Source organism: Xenopus laevis, chromosome 1L (genome assembly GCF_017654675.1).
Source record: "Xenopus laevis strain J_2021 chromosome 1L, Xenopus_laevis_v10.1, whole genome shotgun sequence".
Classification (NCBI taxonomy): domain Eukaryota; kingdom Metazoa; phylum Chordata; class Amphibia; order Anura; family Pipidae; genus Xenopus; species Xenopus laevis.
Window position 1 is genome coordinate 206,171,675 of NC_054371.1, and position 23,365 is coordinate 206,195,039.

Consider the following 23,365-nt stretch of genomic DNA (forward strand, 5'->3'; position numbering starts at 1 on the left):
AAGGCGCTTGCGAGGGGACATGATTACACTTTACAAGGACATTAGAGGACATTATAGACAAATAGCAGGGGACCTTTTTACGCATAAAGAGAATCACCGTACAAGAGGCCTCCCCTTTAGACTAGAAGAAAAGAACTTTAATTTGAAGCAACGTAGGGGGTTCTTCACAGTGAGGTTGTGGAATACACTGCCAGGTGACGTTGTGATGGCTGATTCTGTTAATGCTTTTAAGGGTAATTGCACACAGGCAGATTCAGGGAGATAAGTCACCCCGGCGACTTCGGAAAACAAAGCGCTGCGAGTGCCATCCCACTGGCGATTTTTCATTTATTAACAATACACGTCTTTCAAAGTCTGATGACTGTAATTCAACCATTTCTAAACTTTTAGAGTCAAAAATAATCTTGATCACATATTAATTCCGACTGGTGAATTGCTCCGGATCTGGCACAACAAAGAAAAAAAAAAAAAAGGAAAAAATCAGTTTGGTGCCAGATAACGGGCAGAAAACGTAGCCTGTGCTGCCATCTTTCATGGGTGCAATTTTGAGGATTGCGTGTTATGAACTACATTTTTGTAGTTTTGCGCATTGCAAGTTTCCCATCATAACTTTTTTTTTTTAAATTTTAAATAGCAATTGTAAAACTCAAGAGAAATCTCTTTAATCTTTAACAGCAGGAGGATGAAAAATGTTGTTCTGTTCTTAACAATTTTTAGTTTATGTTCTAGCCCAAAATGTGTGAAAATAAAACTTCCAGGAAGCAATTCAGAAGTCATGAACCTGTTCAGTCATCACTTCCTGCTATTGGTAATTCTGGTTACAGCTTCCTGAGCAAGAAATGGCAGCCACTCTAGCCATATCTAGATTTACTGTTCCTGTAAGTTCTGGAACGGTTACAAATTCATTGCACTTGCATTTTTGTTTTTCATGCCTTCCCATTAGAGCAGATTAAGCAATTCCAGGGGTCCTATGGACACGTTTTCCTTAAGGCACGGAGCAAATCCAGTTGTTTTGTTAAGCAATTTGATGCAAAAGGGGCTAACAACAACAAGAAGACGCCACAGCAGATAATGGGTGAAATCACAATGACTTGAATGCACGGCGCACAAAGAACCTGTGCTAAGGGCTGTGTTTCTTACAAGAACAGAATGTCTCATTTTGCTCCAATTCATTCTATTACTGAATTAAACGTTGATGTATTGGTCTTGACAAGTGCTTCATGCTGATTGTATTGTGCATGATAGTATAATCACTCCCCATGCATTTCACACTGGCTGGTTGATTAATGCAATAGATTTCTGATGGCAAGGGGCAGTCCGTGCTCTTCTGAGCATTGCATTCTATTTACGAGTGGGGGGTTGGGAGCCAAAGAAACGGAAGAAAATTGCGTGTGGAAGGACTAGAAATAAAAGCATTCCCTTCAGATAGTATGTTTCCCATACATTTTCAGGTTGGTCTTCCTCCAAAATTATTTTTTAAAAACTTCGATCATTTTTGGACATTGGTCATATATTTAAATCCTACAAAACCAACACAGGATAGAGTATCTTGTATGTCTAATGTGTTTGACACCAACTCTATCACAATAAGCACACACTACAATTATTTTTTTCCACAAATAAAAAATGAACAATAAATCAGTAGTAGTAGTAGTAGTAGCAGCCGCAGTATTATTAGGCATACATATATACTGTAGGTGTAAGAATCCTCTCAAAGAAAACCCAAAAAACACAGCCCTCTGCATTTCTAAAGGTACAATATGTGCCTTAAATATAATTGCAAATTAACACAGAACTGCCATATTAAAAACACCAGAAGAACGGATAGTGGCATATACTCAGGAAAGCAATAATGCGGATGTCAAACCTGTAACAGCTAGTACAGGTATGGGACCAGTTATCCAGTATGCACGGGACCAGAGGTTTTCCAGATAAGGGATCTTTGCGTAATTTGGATTCCCATACCTTAAAGGAGAAACAAACCCTTAATTTGAAAAATTACACCCCCTCCCTCCAACCCCCCAGCCTAGCTGACCACCCTGGGCAAATGCCCCTAACTCTTTACTTACCCCTACGTGCAGATTCTGTCCAGCGGAATTCAAGGGCACCATCTTTAGCCGTTTCAGTAATCTTCGGAATGAGACCGGCGCTTCTGCAATTTTCGCAGGTTTCGGGCACATGCGCAGTTGTCGCGGAACAGAAAATTGCCCCAACTGCCATGCGCAATTCGCCGGTCTCATTCCAAAGATTACTGAAGAGAATAAGATGGCTGTCGTGAACTATATGGACAGAATCTGCATGAAGGGGTAAGTAAGAGTTAGGAGCATTTGCCGGGGGGGGGGGTTATTAAGGGGGTTCTCTTTTAGGGTTGAGACACACTGGCAGATTTGGGGAGATTTAGTCACCTGGCGACTAATCGCCTCTTCTTCTGGGCGACAATCTCCCCGCTTTGTTTTCAGAAGTTGCCAGAAGTTTCCTCGTGAGGCAAGTTGGGGCGACTTCGGAGAACGAAGCGCCGCGTGTGCTTTAGCGCAGGAGACTTTTCATTATAGCTGACGGGAAGAAATGCAAAGGCAGTTCGGGAAGATTGTCGCCCAGACAAAGAGGTGATTAGTCGCCAGGCGACTAAATTTCCCTGAATCTGCCCATGTGTCACAACCCTTAAGTTACTAAATAAAAAAAATAATTTCAACATTAAATAGACTGTTTTGTATCAAATAAGGATTAATTATATATCAGTTTGGATCAAGTACAAGGTACCATTTATTATTACAGAGAAAAAATAAATAATTTTTTCAAATGTGAATGATTTACTTATAATGGAGTTTATGGGAGATGGCCTTCCAGTAAGTTGGGAGCTTTCTGGATAAGGGCTCCAGATAACAGATCCCATATTTGTACCCAGAAAATTCGGGGCACCTTTCATTGGGTCTACAGATGCTGGTGGCCTGCCAGTATGTTAATCTGTGGTCGCAGGGTTAAGAAATTACACCGTCGGTTTTAATGAGCCGTTTGGGTTGGTGGGGTTTCAAAGCATATAAATACTGGAAAAATAAAACACAACATCAACACATTTCCAGTGATCTATAAAGGGGGATAAGTATAGCATTAATATTCAAAAATGCTAATTGTCAGTCACCCCTGACTTTCATGACACACACACAAAAAAATAAACTTGTTCTCATGCAATCACCTAGATATATTATAAATTGGGATTTAATTATTCTAAACACAAATACGCACTAACATCCTATGTAAAAGTATGTACCATTAGATATTTTGCTTAAGAGTAGGAAGATACCAGATACAAACCAATACAATCCAACATCATACAGATACTTAAAAAAAAAATGGGCTGATATTTATATATGGTCATGATATTTTGCAGGTTTTACCGAGCCTTTTAAAAAAGAAACATAAAAAAATAGCACCATAAAGTCATGCACTAGACCAGAAAAACAATTCTGTAGAACAGGCCTACATAAAGAGACGAGGTTTTGCAAGTAGTAATCTATGTGCTAACAAGCTGTTAGGACTTGTCAGCTCGCCCAGATACAAACGCTGGCCTCAAATTCTTTTACCTGGCTGCTGCCATCAAATTAAGCTTCTGGGATTTAATTTAACAATTTCAGCTTTATTAAACTGTCAAATGAATGGCCTCACTTTGATAACAGTAGCTGCGCCAATTATCGCTTGTTTTAAGGCTGACAAGTATATAATGATTCATTTATGGCATGAGAGTACCAATGAAAGGTTGTTTTGCATTACAGGTTAAGAATAACATGGCTACTTTTTCCATTTAATTTGTCACTTATCTATTGCTAAGCCAACATATGAATTGCAGCAAACTGCAAACGGAGCTTTTAGTCTGAATATAATCCCCATATTTAGATGATTGGGGTGTTTGTGAGAATGCCATTGTCCGCCAGTGAATCCCAGTGGTGACGTGTAACATTTGTATTCAGGTCCTATGTACTCCGTGTGGCCAAAGGGCTTCCAATTTCATTTCACAGCCAGGAGTGAGCAGAAAACACCAATTAATTTGCAGTTCCCATTTGCCAGCAAAATTCAGTCCAGTCAGGCATCTGGCAGAGCATAGCAGTCTTCTGAGTTTCTCCTTTCTCACATTAAAGAGAGTTAGTCTTCAAATAAAGGCCTGCAGACACCTTCCCATTTGTGCTAGCAGAATAGATTGATGTGCCGGGCATTGAACCGGGAATCTCTTCAAATGGCTTTTTGCAATAAAGGACACTGTCTCTCCTAGTCAGCCCAGCGACACATTCTAATTTTACACCTACACCTTCCACAATGCGTTTGGCAGAACCCCACACATCATATATAACAGAATGATGACCCACGGGTCAAAAGTAGATATTTAAACAGAAGAAATCTTGGTTTCCAGTTTGATTACATACACAAAATATCTTTTCTCAACCACCATGATGGTCCAATAGACTGGAGCAACACATTTGGCTATAAACGCTTCAAGCTAAGCTGTAAGAATATCTAAAGAGCAATTTCCAGCTAGGCAGGGAAAAAGAATGGTCAAAACCACTTTGGGGTATGCATGTAGCCAGTCAAACAAAGGGCCAGAGTAAACAGGATAGGATGGGAAATAGAATGGTCAGTCTATTGAAGGACCCCAAATATTGGAGTTGTTTGCTGAAAAATCTTTTGAGAAATATTTGTTTCATTCATTAAAAGGGAACTATCACGAAAATAAAAATGTAATATAAGCTTCCTCATACTGAAATAAGAAACTTTCTAAATACAACTAATTATAAATTCTGCATTGTTTCTGAAATAATCAAGTTTATGTTCATTATTCCTCTCTCAGCAGCATCTGTTTCTCTTCATTCTGTCTTCATGCAGCAGTTGGGTGTCAGATGAATGATCCAATATTTCTTATAGGGGGGCTCCCTTTCCTAGCAGATGTATTAAAGCTCACTCAAATAACTGATTCTAACAAAATAACTGCCTTTTGCACAAATCCTGCATGTAGAGAGACATGATGTCTGGTGATTTTAATAGAGTGAGCTCCAATACATCTTCTAGGCAAAAGGAGACCCCTATAAGATATATTGGATCATTCATCTGACACCAAACTGCTGCATGAAGACAGAATGAGGAGAAACAGATGCTGAGCGAGGGATAGTGACGAGAAACTTGATTATTTCAGAAACAGTACAGAATATTTAATTGATTGTATTTAGAAAGTTTCTTATTTCAGTATGCTGAAGCTTATAATAAATTGTAATTTTCGCGATAGTTCCCCTTTAATACAATCCATAACTTAATGAAGGCTATTACACTATTCTTTTTGCCGCCAATTAAGGACATAGTTTTTACCCTGTACATGGATACTAAAATTTAACACTATTCTTAAGCCAGCCTGTGTTAATTCCTCCCCACTGGCCATACACATTGCAACTCTCTCTGAAAGTGCTGGAGAGAACATTGCTGTGCCTGTTATCACTGTATAATGCAGTGAAGATCACTCCACTGGGGGTGAAACCAGAACAGCAGTTACCAGACCTATTTTCCCCGTTTACAAGGCTGTCTCATGGGACTAGACTACACATAATCCATCCTCTGGGGATGTATTTCTTAGACATAATGACAAGCCAATAAACTCAGAAAAACAGAGAAGTTTACACTGGAACATCTGAGACTCTTCCAGGTGTAATACTTTTAGGTCCTGGTGCCTCCCACGTGATTTCCCAGAGATTGTTTTTTTGTCCTGTTTTTACACTCAGGGGTCCAACAAGGTAATTACTGTAGGACTGGGTGTCGCTGCTGGATAACTATATCTGAAACATCAGTGACCAGAAAGCTATGGGTTTGCAAAATGAGCTTCCACAATCAACCATTCTACCTTTCAGTTAACTTTTAGTATGTTACAGAATGCTAATGCTAAGCAACTTTTCAGCTGGTCTTCATTATTTATTTTCTATAGTTTTTTTTTTTTTGTATTTGCCTTTTTCTTCTGACTGTTTCCAGTTTTCAAATGGGGGTCACTGACTCCATCCAAAAAACAAATGCTCTGTAAGGCTACAAATGTGTTGTTATTGCTACTTTTTATTACTTATCTTTCTATTGAGGCCTCTCCTATTCATATTATAGTACCTTATCCAAATGCATGGTTGCTTGGGTAGTTTGGACCTGAAATTGCAAACTGGAGAGCTGCTGAATAAAAAGCCAAGTAACTCAAAAAACACAAATAAAAAATGAAAACCAATTGCAAATTCTCAGAATATCACTCTCTAAAAGTTCATCATTCTAAAAGTTAACTCAAAGGCGAACAACCCCTTTAACAAGAAAGTGATACGTTTATTGGGCCTGGCGTTATTTGGATCTATTCTGTACAACGCCCTCTGTAGTAAGCCCACCCAAAGGAATAAAATGCTGTCGATTGGATGTTTACAAAAACTGCATTGCCATTTGATATTCCTGACCTAGGCTCCTACAATCTAAATTCAGATACTACTGGACTGTATCTCAACATACAGTATTGCAATGTTATAATGTTCATCAGCTGTCACTGGGAGGAAAGCTTTAGGCGACATGAAGGATGGGAAAAAAGGACTGAACCAACACTATGGCATTTATTTATAGTAGAAAAGGCTGAAAAAGCACAGAAGCAGCTGTCAACTGCCAAGGGATTTGTGGCCATCAGCCAACCTACGAGACTTAGTTGTTTGTCATCACTTTAATAAAATCCAGCCTACAAACAAAATCGGTCGGCTATAAATGAAATAAGATTTTATAAAATCAATTACCTAGTTCATCCCAGAGCTGCCTGTACTTGTCAGTCATTGCAGTGCCTTGTTGCCTCCAAAGGGAAAGCCGAGGATCAGCCATGAACTGCTCCGTAATTAATGTTAACATACGAGCTCCATTGGAGTCCCTCATCTTCAGCATTTCCCTCACCTGCCAAAAATGACCAAAGATCATTATGATACCAAGCAAGCAGAGAGGTGCAGCAGTAAATGGGCTAAGATTAAAAGCATGCATCTATGTGACTGATACCAGACAGCCTACTGTAGAAGCAATATGTATCTTATATGGATGGTAGTAGAGGAAGCTGTGCTTAATAGAAATATGCATTCTTTAATTTTATTAAACAAAAACACACAATTGATAACTGCTTTCTCTTGCAGCCTTTTTGATTAACAATCTTTAATGCCTAGTTTTACATTTTAAAGAGCATGTACTAAAATTATAGCAAACAAAAAGTAGCATTTTTGCATAATAAAAGAATATATATTTATATTTAATTACTCTCTACATGACAGGCATTTTACAACCTGGGAACAATAGCAGTAAATAGATGCCTATGTTCCGAAGTCAGACAGTCTATATGAGACAGCTCAGGCTCATTGTCACATGCCTTCTACAGAGCAGACATATCCCAGTAAGTGCAAATGAGCCTCCAGAGACCTTCAGTCAATTTACTACTGAGGAAGACTGATTGTTGAAAGCGGACTCATACAAACTGCCTTAAGCTTTAGAACTGCTCTGGTACTTCCAGGTGTCATGGTAGAACTCAAATACAGGTATATGATCCATTATCCGGAAACCCGTTATCCAGAAAGGTCAGAATTACAGAAAGGCTGTCTTCCATAGACTCCATTATAATCAAATAATTATTTCCTTTTTCTCTGTAATAAAACAGTAGCTTGTACTTGATCCCAACTAAGATATAATTAATCCTTATTGGAAGCAAAACCAGCCTATTGGATTTATCTAATGTTCACATGATTTTTTAGTAGACTTAAGGTATGAAGATCCAAATTATGTAAAGATCTGTTATCCAGAAAATCCTAAACATTCTGGATAACAGGTCTTAGAGTCTATGGATTTTATTTACTTATTTGCAGTCAACACATAAATAGTACCGCCATGTTTCTTTCTGAATAACAGGCTTTCAGATAACTTTTCTTAAAACTACCCTGGTTTCTAAGAAAGTTCTTACATTCTACTCTCACTGAATTAAAAAAAAAATTTTGCACCAGGGTGATATAAAATTGCATAGATTTCTGTGTCTGGCATACACACTTTTGAAATATAAGCAACAGTACTTTCCCGATGGAATTCATGATGTAAGATGTGTCTTTATAAACATGTAGAAAGTTCTGCCCTGTATTTTCGATTTCATGACATAAAACATGGCTTGCAGGTTTATACATATGCTTATTTCAAATGTTGGGTCCTGCATTATATGATCATACCTTTGCAAAGAGCAAATTGAGTTGCTTCCCTGATCCATGGTAACCTCCTTGGGAGAGGAACAACTTGACCTGTTCCTGGACTTGTTCTTCGTCCAAATGCCAGCAGTTTTCATCATCAATGCTAGCACCGGCTGTGGGGTCTGGAGCACCTGCACACATATTAAGAAACATCTCATGAATATGCAAATTATTTACTGAATTTATCTAAGAATAATCAGGAATCATGCTCACAGGATCAGCATTGATTTTGTGTATGAAAACGACGAGATACCGGATAGATGAAGGTAAGATTATAACACAGCAGGAGACAAGTGAATATTTACCACATAAACGTTTATACCTGCTTACAGGAGAAATAAAGCTTAAAGGGGATGTAAAGGCAAAAAAATAAAATCACACTTTCTTTAATGAAAAAGAAACCTATCTCCAATATACTTTAGTTACAAACTGTGTACAGTTTTTAGAAGAAACCTGACTGTATGTAGTGAAATTCCCCCTTTATTTACTGCTGTGGATAGGAATTGTCAGACGGTTGCCAATTGCTCTGCAGGGCAACAATCATACTTATGTACAGCAGGGGAGCCCCTGCCTTACTTCCCAGCCATGCAGAACTACAGCAGCTTTGTTTGTTTCCCTGTGGATCAGTCGGCGACTGTGTAGAGATTTGTATTGGATTTTATTTTTGCCTTTACATCCACTTTATTGTTTCCAACTCCAGAGACATACATCATGGAGCCAGAATTAAACAGATAATCCCAGTTTATCATTGAAGGATTATTTTGCTGCAGCCACTGGTTCTGCAGAGTTGGAGAAAGTTTGTATTAAACAATACAAAAACTATAAATTCCACATTGATGATTACATGACAATACAGGGCCCAGTGCAGTCTGTATATTCTGATTATTAATCAGTCTTGCTGTATAGGCTTCTATGGCAGAAATTATTTGACTTATGCTGTTTTGTAATGATCCCTAAGCTTAACCTCCCAACTGAAGGACAGACCACACTGAGCATGTGTGTGGTCGGGGTCTTGCAAAGTTACAAGATGATGACCCCCTGCAGCCAACTTTGAAAGCATAATTAATTTGTTTTATTAGGCTTCGGGTGCAGTAAGTTCATCTTTATATTTAGTATACAAAATACAGCATTTCTAGCATTAGTCTATTTTAGACTTTAGTTCCCCTTTAAGCATGTTATAGATTGGCCAATTCTAGTCAACTTTTAAATTGGGCTTCATTATTCAATTTTTTATAGTTTTGACCTCTGAAGACAAACCGGTATATTAGAAAAAAAAAGTGTAATGTAAATAAAGACCTACTTAGTAGTAACGTGTTCCTCTTTGTTTGATGGATTAACAGGGTTTTAGACATGCATTAGCAATAGTTGTACAACACACCTGTGTCTGCTGAGCAGAGCCCAAATCACTCACAGAATACCTGAGCAGTGAGCTCATGAGCCCCAAGGTAGAGGCAGACTCCTAACAAAGAACTACTGTTCAGCTAAACAAGCAACTCCACTCTCTGAATAATTAGGCCATTCTTCCTGCCTTATTAGCTCCCATCTGAAAATGTTATACAGGTTGGGTGAAAAAAAAAAAAAACCACAACAGGGGCTCCGGGCAAAGTTGGCTGAACACCTTGTTGGCTGAGACATACTTTATCCTGCTATTGCCGCCAGTACATCAGGGACAGATGAAGATCAGTGACAGACCTGTACCTGCAATCCATTTTTAACACTGCTCATAAAATCCAGTAAATATGGCTAGCACATTTGTAAAAATACTTTGCAGCTGTTACACCGCTAATTTAATAATGCCTCATCAACCAAGATTAATTACGATATGGCACGACTAAGATGTCCAGAGAGAAGCTCTAGCTGTTGTAGAATTGTAGTTCAGTAGCTGGAGGGCCAGTGTTTTATATTATTGGTACAGGATCCGTTATCCAGTAAGCTCTGAATTATGGAAAGGCCATCTGCCATAGATTCCATTTTATCCAAACAATCCAAATTTTAAAAAATGATTTCCTTTTTCTCGAATAATAAAACAGTAGCTTGTACTTGGTCCCAACTAATGCATAATTAATCCTTATTGGAAGCAAAACCAGCCCATTGAGATTATTTAATGATTAAATGATTTTCTAGTAGAATTTAGGTATGAAGATCCAAATTACAGAAAGATCCATTATCCGGAAAACCTCAGGTCCCGAGCATTCTAGATAACAGGTTCTATACCTGTATAAGATATCCCCTTAGAATTTGGTGACCTCTTTAAAGACTCATAGATGGGAAAGAAGACACACTAAGATAAATATTGAATACACAAAGTTGTAAAATACAAGTATGGGATCTATTATCCCGGATGATCAGGAGCTGAGGTTTTCTGAAGAAGGGTCTTTCCATAATTTGGAACACAGTTTTTGCTAAAAATCAAATTAAAGGGTTGTTCGCCTTTGAATTAACTTTTAGTATGGTGTAGAGAGTGATATTCATAGACAATTTGCTATTGACTTTCATTTTGTATTATTGGTGGTAGTTTAGATTTTTATTCAGCAGCTCTCCAGGTTGCAATTTCAGCAATCTGGTTTCTAGGGTCCGAATTACCCTAGCTACCATGCATTGATTTGAATAAGAGACTGGAATATGAATAGGAGAGAACCTGAATAGAAAGCGTAGTAATAAAAAAGAGCAATAATTGAACATTTGTAGCTTTACAGAACATTTGTTTTTAAATAGGATCCCGGACCCCCATTTGAAAACTGGAAAGAGAAGAAAACGGCAAATAATTAAAAAATTATAAAAATAAATAATTGCCCAATTGAAAATTTGCTTAGAATTGGCAATTCTAGAACATACTAAAAGTTAACTGAAAGGTGAACCACCCCTTTAATGTTTACATAAATGTCTAGTACAGGTGTGGGACCTGTTATCCGGAAACCCATTATCCAGAAAGCTCTGAATAATGGAAAGGCCTTCTCCTATAGACTTCATTATAATCAAATAATCCACATTTTTAAGAATGATTTACTTTTTCTCTGTAATAATAAAACAGTAAGTACTTTGTATGCGATCCAAACTAAGATATAATTAATTACTTTAAAAAAAACAAAACTATTTGGTTTATCTAATGTTTACACGATTTCCTAGTACATTTAAGGTATGAAGACCCAAATAACAAAAAGATCAGTTATCTGGAAAACCTCAGGTCCCGAGCATTTTGGATGACAGGTCCCATACCTGTACAATAAATGGATGTATACACTGAACATACAAATTACATAAAAACTACAGGCAATAACAAGGTAAAGAGGGCCCTGCTGACGAAAAAAAAAAAAAAAAAAAAAAAAAGAACTTACAATAAAATGTGAACTCCAAGGCCACTTCTAATGTTCCCCCCTTCTAATTTGGTTTTACTAAACAGCACTTCCTGTATCTATAAGAACTTAAAGGGATATTGACACCAGAAATTAAACGCTTTTTTTACATCTATCATAATCTTGCCTTTAAAAGCAACTTGTAACTTTGCCATAAAGTATTTGCACAATGCTTTTACATTAACTGGTGTCCCACGTTCCTCTATGAGGGGCCTGCCATATTTGTGTAGCAGGAATCCGTTAGCATTAGAGACTCTGACAGGCTGAGATGGGACAGTCAGGTCGGCAAAACAGTCAGGTTTAGAAACTTCAACTAACAAATTACTTACAAAAACAATCAAATGATCAACGTGACCTATAGGTAACGTTTAATGTACATTCATATTTTAAAAAGTAGTTTAGTGTAAGTATCACTTTAAGTGACATCCTTAGTGAATAAGGGCCACAATAACTGGATTGGGTTTATTCCGACCAATAAGGATTCACCTTCCTTTGCTATAAATATGCTAAATATTTCATTATGACAGAGAAACCATTAAGGGGCCACATTGAAATCTCTTTTTCTGATCCTGCCACATGGTGCTAGGCTTTAATTGAAGGTTTCCATGGAGCATGCATTGGGGCATATACAGGCTTACTCCACGTGGAGTGGGCTTACTGACAATGCCAATTAGTTCATTATCTAGAGAATTACGAAAAAAAGGTCCCCTATGTTCTAGAATTACCAACAAATGCACTAGACGTTTCTGCTTTAAATGGAACCATGGACAGAAAAAAAAAATCCCTAAACAACTAGGCACAGCAATTCACATTTACAAGAGAAAAAGAATTCCCCAGCTAAGCAGGTGTGAAAGGTACAAGCCACCAACACAGGTTCATCCAACAGTATTAAACTCCTAGGGACCCAGTCAAAGACCATACATGCAAGGACCCGCTTGTTTGTACGTTAAACCAAACAAAATGCTCTCTAGCTGATTTGGGCACCGTATGGTTAAATGAAACTGGCTTATTTAAAATTTGGCCCATGTTTCAATAATCAGGCGATCTTTGGCGGAGCATCAACCGTTTCTGCAGCGCACTCTGGAACCACATTGAAAAACAGTGTTACTTCCAGATCACAGGTAAAAGCTGACAATCTTTATTTTCATTTACACTTCTGATATACAAACATAGCGTCCGAGGTCTAGGATCTGGAAATAGTACGGTTCTTCAATGTGGTTCCAGAGTGTGCTGCCGAAATGGTTGATGTTCAGATTACGTTCCTCTTAGTGTCCGACTCGGGCAGCGGCACCAGGGTCACATCGATGCTGGGGTAAGACTTTTTTAAGTCTTTTTACCTTTTCATATACTTTTCCCCGTTTATGGGGAGATTGGGTGGATCGTACCGGCCCCAAGGCTTAAACGAAGGGTCCGGGGCTGGAGGCACCCGGACCAAATAGTGCTGTATGGTGAGCGGCATATGGTCCTTGACAATCTTTTTAGAAAATTAGATAATCCGAATGTTATCCCACTTTTTGTATTTACATAACCACGGTAAAATCCGGGGGCAGATGGATGTACAATCTTTGGCTGCATTTGCACCATATATAGGCCTGTGCTTACTTACTGGGTAAATAGGCTGTGAAAAATAAAAAATGTTTCTAATATAGTTAGTCAAAAATGTAATGTATAAAGACTGGAAGTGTAACAGAACAGAACAGAACACTCCTTCCTGCTTTTCATCTCTCTTGGTTTCCACCAGGCAGTAACCAGAGACTTGAGGGGGCCAAATGGGTCATAACTATTGCTTTTCAATCTGAGCTGAATGCCGAGGATCAATTGCAAACTCACTGAACAGTTATGTCCCATGTGACCCCCCTTATAGTCCCTGGTTAAAGCTGGCCGTAGATGTAAAGATCTTTAAAAGATCTTTTCTTTATCGTGAGACCACAATTATCTTGAAACGATCATTTAGATGTACAATTTGTCCATTAACTAAAAAGACCATTTCAGGCGATATTGCCAGCAAAACTGAAGGGTAGCTGCCGGCTTGGCCCTGCAAACATAGATAGATTGCACTGGGACCAATAAAGATTTTTAACCTGGCCGATCAATTTTCTGACAGATGTCGGAAAATCGCAAGATGTACAATCGTTCGAATCCCACTAACTTCACGATAGTTTGACGGATTGGTCGAAATTCGCTAAAATCGGTCGTTGTCAAAGAAAAATCTTTGCGTCTATGGGGACCTTAACTCGGAGTTAGAGAGCTGAAAAGCAGGAAGTAGTGTTCTGTTCCGTTACGTTAGACATCCGGTTACTCCAGCCTTTATACATTACATTTTTGCCTATCTATATTAGAAAACGTTTTTTATTTTGCACAGCCTATTTACCCAGTTTTTATTTTTATACTGAACTGTTCCTTTAAAGTGGAGGTCCTCCATAACATTATTATCATGAGACACAAGTGTAGAAAGGGTTGGGGAGTTACACAAGTATGAAAAACAATGTGATGAGGGCTGCACAGCAAGGGCTATGGTTGTTACATATGTCACATATGGACTGCTTGCCAGTTAGGCCACAGTTTTACCAGTGCATTTTAATTACTTGCAACACTTTCAATTTAAAGCTGTGATACCCTTGGCTTGCAAGCAACTTGTTGACCACCCACTACGTTTTGATGTTGCTCATTTTTCTGTTCCTGGTTTGGAGGCCAATTTTGGAATCAAGACATGTATATTGTCATTAAAGGGGTTATTCATCTTTGAGATAACTTTAAGTATGACGTAGAGAGTGATATTCTGAGAATTCTGAGAATTTGTAATTTGTTTTCATTTTTCTATTTAAGGTTTTTGAGTTATTTAGCTTTTTATTCAGCAGCTCTTCATTTTAAGCAATCTGGTAACTAGGGACCAAATTACCCTAGCAACCAGGCATTAATTTGAATAAGAGATGTATATTCTGGTCCCAGTAAAATTGGATTGACATTCAAACTATCCCATAAGCATTTATTTGAATGTACGCCATCCAGTGTTCCATTGCAGGGGGTAGTAATTACACAGTAAAATAAAAAAAAGCATCCACTAAAAGGAACTTCTCACTTTACAAATGAATATATCAATCACTATGTCTAGAACATTGGACAGTTTAATCTGAAAATAGCTGCAGTTTTTCTGGTCGGGCATAGGTGCAACAGTTCCCAGCACTTGAAGAACAAGCTGTCAGGTAATGGTCATAACTCAGCCTTTAAACCTTGAGCCCATCAGCTGACATCACAGACTGGGTTGTTTATTTCTAAGCCACGTCATCCTGTGCTGGACCCACCAAACTTGAAAATAAACCAACAGCTTTCAGGCTAATTTCAGCTGAATCCGTCTCAATGGTGCATTTTACATTTGGGTGTCTTAACTCAAATGCTTTCCAAAATTTTGTTCAATATAAACCCAATCAAATTAGAATTTACACCAAAAAGGTAAGCTGGGAATGAGTGCCAACGCGAAACTGGTATTTAATGCAAAATTAAAAATACATACTGAAGCAGCCCAAAGCATATAAGGTGGTTACCAGAGCAGATGAGAGTAATCTATCCTATAGCTAGCAAAGTAGACTGTAAACAAAATGGGAATCCTGAACTGTACGCTTAGCTGATACATGTTTGAACATTTGCATCCTTGCCGAGTTCATGGGAGAACATACAGAAACTTCTTGGACACTTTCAATAGAACTAGGAGTGTGTCACTGTGCATTTGGGTTTCACTTAATGTCCCAAGTACAGGTATGGAATCTGTTATCTGGAAACAAGTTATCCGAATTAAAGGAAGGATGTCTCCCATAGACTCCATTCTATCCAAATGATTAATTTTTATAAACTATTTCCTTTTTCTCTGTAATAAAACAGTACTGTACCTTGTACTTGATCCAAACCAAGATAGAATGAACCCTTATGGGAGGCATAACCAACCTATTGAGTTTGTTATAACATTTAAATGATTTTCTAGAAGACTTAAAGGAGAAGGAAAGGTAAAAATCAAATAAAGTTGTATATATAGTCCACATTTTGGAAAGCTACTTACAAGAATTGTGCCTCTATATATTTTTGCCTTTAGCTGTATTCCAAAATCGTAAAAAATATTGACAAGTGCACGTAATTTCAAAGACATCCCTCGGTATCTAAAACCAGTGATAGGCGAATTTCTCCCATTTCGCTTTGCCGAAAAATTCACCAATTTCCTGCAAAATCAGCGAAAACGAAAAATTCGAAAAATCTGTGAAAATCTAAATTGACGCGCATCCAAAAAGTCGCTTGTGTCGATTTTGACACTAGCGTTAAAGCCAATGGACGTCTGAATAGTGTTGACATGCAGCGATTTTGATGTGAGCAGCATTTTTTTTTTTTTTTACAGTGGCGACGACATTCAGAAATTCGCTGTGAAATCTAATTTATTCGCCCATCACAATCGCTGTATCAGGGTAAACTGGTCATGTTGCGCGAGTCAATGCAGCAATGCAAACAATATGCCTTGGGATTGTTTGTGTGTGTGATGCGAGCGGTCATGGGGGAGGATTCAATTTGGCGCATGCGAACTTGACAGAGGGAGACACGGGATGTGATGCGTAGACGGCCAACATGGCGGCCGCAAAGACAGTTAGGGGACAAAAGCACAGTGCAAGTGCGGGGGACAGAATTGGACAGTGAAAGTGTAGCAGTCCAGGAGGGGTGCGCCAAAACAACACTATGGGGGAGATTTATCAAGGGTCGAAGTGAATTTTCAAAATAAAAAATTTCCAAGTAATTTTTGGATACTTCGACCATCGAATAGGATACTACTACTTCGAATTTACTTCGACGTGAAGTAAAAATAGTTTGAATATTCGATAATCTAAGTACTGTCTCTTTAAAAAAAACTTCGACATCAATACTTCGCCAAATTAAACCTGCCGAAGTGCTATGTTAGCCTATGGGGACCTTCTACAGCATTTCTCTAAGTTTTTGCAGTCAAAGTAAAAATCGTTCGATCACACGATAAAATAGTTAGATTCGAAGGATTTAATCGTTCGATTTTATTTCGACCGCAGAATAGCCAAATTCGATAAAAAAAGAGTTAGAATTCGATGTATTTTAATTTGATGGTCAAATTTCGAAGTATATTTAACTTCGAAATTCGACCCTTGATAAATCTGCCCCTTAGAGAAGTATTAAAATGTACCTTTCATTCTCCTTTAAGGGATGTAGATCCAAATTATACAAAGATCCATAATCCGCAAATATTAATTACAAATATACCTCTGCCAAATATATTAGCAGATACAGAATGGATTGGTCACTAGGTGACTTGCATATAGAATCTTTCCCCATACCTCCAGCATGGTACATCAGCAAATAAAATGTCAGATCTGATCTGCAATCAGTGTGTCTAAAACAATCCCCAACCAGATATACGTTAGGGAGTATGGCTTAAAATCAGTCAATAGGCTTGTTGACACGGTCAAATCTAAAAGGGGAATTTGTATTATTTTCCTGTACAATCCATGGTCAGCACATTGGTTTAAGTGTCAGAATCACTTATAAATGAAGAACATGCATCATTTATTGATCACCATTTTAGTTCATGTCCTCAACCAGATTCAATGGGCAAACTTTCACTTGTCAGAAAAAGACGATACTTTACAAATCACTTGTACCGTTTTATTCTTTCTTACTCCCTTAACAGTTCTCTTTGAACTTCCCAAAACAACTTTGATGTTCCTTTATCTCTTTGTACTGTCAATACTACTTCTATGAGATTTCACTCTTTGCACCCCAAGGTCTCCTATTTTGCACCACGTCTAATTTCCCATGTGTATGTCCTATATAACCAATGTTACATTGAGGTGCACTGCGGATTTATGTATTTAAAGGGGAACTATCACGAAAATGAAAATGTAATATTAGCTTCTGCACACTGAAATAAGAAACTTTCTAAATACAATCAAATTAAAACGATGTACCTTTTCTGAAATAATCAAGTTTATCTTCACTATTCCTCTCTCATTATCTGTTTCTCCTCATTCCGTCTTCATTCAGGAGTTTGGTGTCAGATGAATGATCCAATATATGTTATAGGGGGGGGGGGCTACTTTTGCCTAGAAGATGTATTAGAGCTCCCTCTTAAAATCACCAGAAATCCGGTCTCTCTACATGTAGAATTTGTGCAAAAGGCAGTTATTTTGTTAGATTTTGTTTGTACTGGAATCCGTTATTTGAGTGAGCTCTAATTCATCTGCTAGGAATGGGAGCCTCCCTATAAGATATATTGGATCATTCATCGGACACCCAACTGCTACATGAAGACAGAATGAAAAGAAACAGATGCTGAGAGAAGAATAGTGAATATAAACTTGATTATTTCAGAAACAATGCAGACTTTTTAATTGATTGTATTTAGAAAGTTCCTTACTTCAGTATGAAGAAGCTTATATAAAATTTCCATTTTCGAAATAGTTGCCCTTTAAAGAGACAGTTATACCCCCTCTTAACATTACTGCAATTAATTTGGCTTGTGTCGACCATAAGTTTTGGCAATTGTAATGAATAATTACCAAATGCAAAATGCATAAGAAAACCAAGGGCAACTAAACGTAAAATCCCCCAGGTCACCTCCACGTGAAGCACCACTCACCGTGAACTTGATTGATTTCAGAGTTCTGCGACAGAATCTCATCTGCTAACTTCTGAGCCGTTGGCAAAACCTCGGTGTGGTGAACTGTGATCAAATACTGTACAAATTTCTGCAGCTGGTCTCTGTTCATTTGAAAGAGGGTCTCTGAAATAGGAAGATGCAGTTTGACCTGGTCAGGCTTGCGGATGCGGTATAAGGAGAGTGCCACAACATGGGCGCAATAAAAGATGTCCTTGTTTCCACAGCTGCAGGTCACTGAGGTAATCTTGCAACGATCAAAACTGATTGCTACATTGCAAACTGTTCCTGGCTCCGACTGCATGGCGGGCTCCGTCACTGTGCCGCTCAAGTGAAAACCTGACAGTGAAGACACAAACGGGAAAAAAAAATAATTAAAAAAAAATACCCAGATATTTAATAGAGAGGTTTTATAATTCATAAACATAAAACCATTTATTCCATAATGAAAGAATAATTAATGCATCATGACGTTTTCAATGGTTTAAAAGTAATTTGTAAATGCAATTGCAATCAACATTTGTTTCTGCCTTTCAAGCCCCTGGTTGGAACCAAGTAGTTTCTCTTCTAAATCCAGTTTCTGCTTTATTGTGTCAGCAGTCAGAACTAGGGATGCACCGAATCCATTATTTTGGATTCGGCCGAACCAACAAATCCTTGGCCGAATACAGAACCGAAACTGAACTCTAATTTGCATATCTTAGTAATTTGCATTGTGTGACTTTTTGTCACAAAACAAGGAAGCAAAAAATGTTTTCCCCTTCCCATCCTTAATTTGCATATGCAAATTAGGATTCAGATTCGCTTCGATATTCAGCCGAATCTTTTGCGAAGGAATAGTGGGTTCGGCCTAATGCAAAATTGTGGATTCGGATCATCCCTAAAACATACAGATTACAAATAAATGTTGACACAAGAGAAAGAGAAGGCTCGGCTCAATAGAGTTTACAATCTAAGAAGTGAAGGGGTATAAAACACAAGGGGGCAGATTTATCAAGGGTCGAATACGTTTCAAAATTCACACATTCAAATTTTAATCCCTCTATTTGAATGTAAATTCAAATGCGAGATTTATAACATCTCGACCATGGAAACAGTCCTAATTGAATATTCGCCACCTAAAACATGTCGCGTTCATGTACAAGTCAATGGCAGAGGTCCGTTGAGCCATTTGGAGATGTTAATGGTCTGATATTCGAGTGTTTTTTGTTTTTTCGGGAGAAAAACTATTCGTATCGGATCCATATTAGATCGAATATTAGACATTTGATTTTTTCTTAACCTCCCAACCGAATTGTGAATTTATTCAAATTAAACAAGATTCACATGAATTCGAAATTTGACCTTTGATAATTGGGCCTTAAAGTGTAACACATTGATTGGAAAAAAGGGGAGTGGGCACATTCACAGTAAATGGGGGGGATAGTGGACTATAAAGAAAGTTTATATTGCACAGCTATGTCTTGCACTAAAATATCTCATCATAAATGTACTATAAGATACAACAAGAAATAGTTTTACACTTTACATCAGTTTGGCCTTCCCAGAAATAAAGGGATGTCTGAGAGATGGTTAACTCAACTACTTGGCAAAGCCAGGTCAGCATTGTGCCATTTTTATCACAGCACAGTACAATGGATCGTTGATTCAGTATCAGAAGGGACAAAAAATAAATAAATATCATCATTACCCCTGATAGAAACAAATTAGATGAATAAGGTTTAATAATCCCTGACTGTGTGTAACGATACATTTATAGAACAATAAAATTAGTTTACATGGACAGGGCAGCTACCATTGCATTCTACTTGCCCTATAAAAACTTTAATACATGCTTTCCAATGACAAACTAGCACTTGGGTAGGAACCATTTGGACAATGTTGAGCCCGATGGACCCGCATCTGTATTTTAGCAACAGTTACAGCATACTGAACCAATCACATGGTTTGCTGATGTTTTCCAGTTAAAGTGGAAACACAGCTCTCTTGTTGGAAAGGTCATGCAACCAGACAAACACCGGTGTAAAAGTTCAAACCTTAATAGAAGGAAAGATGTGATATTTTCCGCTGTTATCAGAAGGTTGAGGAGGGCTCAAACTGCCCTCATTTTCCTTTCTGCGGCACTAAAACTGTGCATGTGTAAAGGTTACAAGACAACTCCTATACATTAATTACTCTGCATCGCCTTAAAAATGCAGACCCCCTATCTATATGATCTGGTTCTACCCCCTGGTGCAGTTATTCTGGACCAAGGTAATGGAGACCCTATCCACCGAACTGGGCACACCACAAATAGTTGGCCCGGTGGTATGCCTCCTGGGAGTGATTGACGAACTAATACCTACCAACGTGGCCAGAACTCTGTTACGCTCCCTAATGTTCTACGCCAAAAAAAAAAAAAAAAATCATTATGCACTGGATGGGTTAATACCCCTCCTACCACACCCTTCTGGAGACGTCCGATAGACACAGCTCTTCCTTGATGTATGAAAGAGGGGCACCAGACAAACTGACAAAGTGTGGGGGACTGGTGCGACCCAGACTCCCAGGAACACACATGCCCTATACCTCTTTGCTTTACAGCCTCATTTCCCTATAGGCACCATTAACTGCGGTTACTGAAAACGGCTATTGACATGACGCTGTATCTGCACCAACATAGTTGCAGCTATTATAACCAATCACAACTGAGATATGTATATTATTTTTGTTTGGGATGGTTTGTTTTGTTTTAAAACAATAATAATAAAAAAAAATCCTGCAGACCCCCTGGAACAGGACCACCACACCAATGCAGTCGTTACTGAGCAGGATTTTTAACATTTACCAACAAATATCAGGAGGATGTTAATAAGCTAGATCTATGTTTGGAGGCCCAATAAGCTACCAATTCAATCTGATGGTGCTGTGTCAGCAGCCTTTGTCTATTTATAAAATTGTATTTGTTGCACCTAGCCATTCCTTGGGATCTCAGGTATAGCCTGTTGTGTATTTGCATTTATGCACACAAGTGGGAGCTCTTATTTTACTTGTCTCTGCAGAATTAATCATTTGGCTGACTATAAATATTTATTCAATTCTAAATACTGTTTTGGAGATGGTCCTTCTGGAAATACACAGGAAAAAAAAGTATGTAATTTTTTTTTTTTTTTACAGCTGTAAGTCAAAAAAAAAACCAAACAAAAAAACAGCACGATTCTTAAAGGCAACCAATCTTTTAAGCACAAATAAAGGTTTTGCAGCCATATAAAATGTTCAGAGGGCCTAATTAACCATCATGTCTCATTACCCTTCAAGCCCTTCTCTTTCTGCCCTTGGTAACGTAAGGTGCATTTCTGAATTAAGTCCTGTTAGTTCAAGCCCACAGAGCTACAACACAGCCATTACATATTTACCCCAAATCCCACCCTAACTGACCTTCAATCTGGGCTCTCAGGTGTACCTAGTACAATAGATATGCAGTCTCCCTACCTAACCATAAATCACCTTCAGGCTCCCGCAGGGGAGTCATGTAGTAATTAATTGATGCAATATAACACTAAGATTTTTTAAACATTTTTTATAAATCTACGTTTTATTGATTTTCAATATTACAAGAAAAAGAGTTGTTCACCATAAGACACTGAAAATTGGGTCATATAAAGCAAAATATTAGGTATTCCAGTATGTCACATCAGTGAGTCTATATATTGAATAGTTCCCATAATTAACCCATTAGTATAATACTGGTATTTGACCCATTATACAGAATTCTTGGGACCTGGGATTTTCAGATAAATGATAATTTGGATCTACATACCTTAAGTTTACTACAAAATAATTTAAACATGAAATAAACCCAATAGACTAGATTTGCTTCCAATAAAGATTGCACTAAATTGGTCATTAGGGAGAGAACTGATCCAATACCTGCAATGATATTAGTTCCAAAGGCAAAAAAAATTTAAAAAAAATTTAAAAAAATGAAAAACAGAAGAACATTAAATTTGACTCAAGTTATATCTCTCCACCGCAATACTATAAAAGTATTTATGAAAATAGTCACTTATAAGCTTTAGTTTATGGAAGAAGACTTTTGCATCTCTCTAAAGTTTTCATAGCAGCCAAATATCAGAGTATAGGCTGTTCCCTTTGGAAGATATGGGTCCTTCTGCAAATGAACTTTAAGGATAAAGAGGATAAAGAAAATTAAATTATAGACCCTTGTTCAAAACCAAAGAGCTTGAGGGCAGGACCACCAAATATGAGCAATTGTGTGTGTTTTTTGTTTTTAATAAAACGGTTGAAAGACTTTCAGTATACCGCCCATAAAACCGAGGAACACAGTCAATATCATGTGCCTGCTGAATATTAAAGTGTTATTAATTGCAGGCATTGGATGCTGAGCGCCAGGGCATACTCTCGGTATGATTCAGCAGTAAGGGAAAGCAGCGCAGCTGTACACTGGTTTACATTACTTGGGGGGTGTGAGGGAATAAAACACTTTTTTAATGTAAGAAAGAAAAGAGGTACTGAGTGTTTCTTTATGAGCGACTCTGGCCAGCCCCACGTCCCAAAGTGTAAATCACAAGCATGCTTGAAATAACAAAACGTAACATTCAGGAGCAACTGGAAGGGAAAAGACACACAAGAGACCTTCCAGGGAGAGTAAGGAACAGGCCATGAAAATGATATACTCCCAGCCGCATCCACAGATTTTAAACCTTTACTCTCCAGTCCATGTACAAAGAAATCACGTCCGTCATCACTCATCCAGATACAGGCGTTATGACATAACAGCCCGACATTGCATACATTAGCCACACTCTGGGGTATTGCGGATGTATGATGGAACTGGAGGAGTTCACTAGAGCATTTTCAGCTCTGCAGGTTAATGCACACAACACAGATCATTATACTTAGAATATAAACAGACTTTTAATGTAAAATCAACAACACAGGCCATTTTGGGTGGAGGGAGAACGTCAACAGCTTTATATGCTTTCGTACGGCTGGCTAAATACAGGAGTCTCCCCAAATTCATCCTAAACCACAGAGACTGAATGTGCCAATGGGTTAAGCAGTTTAAAGGAATATTTCAGTATAAAAATAAAAACTGGGTCTGTGTA

The 23,365-nt window shown here is 38.0% G+C and overlaps 1 protein-coding gene across 2 annotated transcripts in view; it reads right to left on the bottom strand.

The window, feature by feature from the left end:
- The window catches only part of LOC108695777 (zinc finger SWIM domain-containing protein 6), an 82,146-nt gene that overhangs the window by 22,231 nt on the left and 36,550 nt on the right, over nt 1–23,365 (bottom strand). For both annotated transcript variants that reach the window (XM_018224746.2, XM_041569192.1), the window contains exons 2-4: nt 18,240–18,596; nt 8,232–8,380; nt 6,780–6,930 (exon numbers count right to left, since the gene is read on the bottom strand). In XM_018224746.2, the coding sequence (XP_018080235.2) occupies nt 6,780–6,930; nt 8,232–8,380; nt 18,240–18,596 (657 nt within the window). The remainder of the gene's footprint in view (nt 1–6,779; nt 6,931–8,231; nt 8,381–18,239; nt 18,597–23,365) is intronic.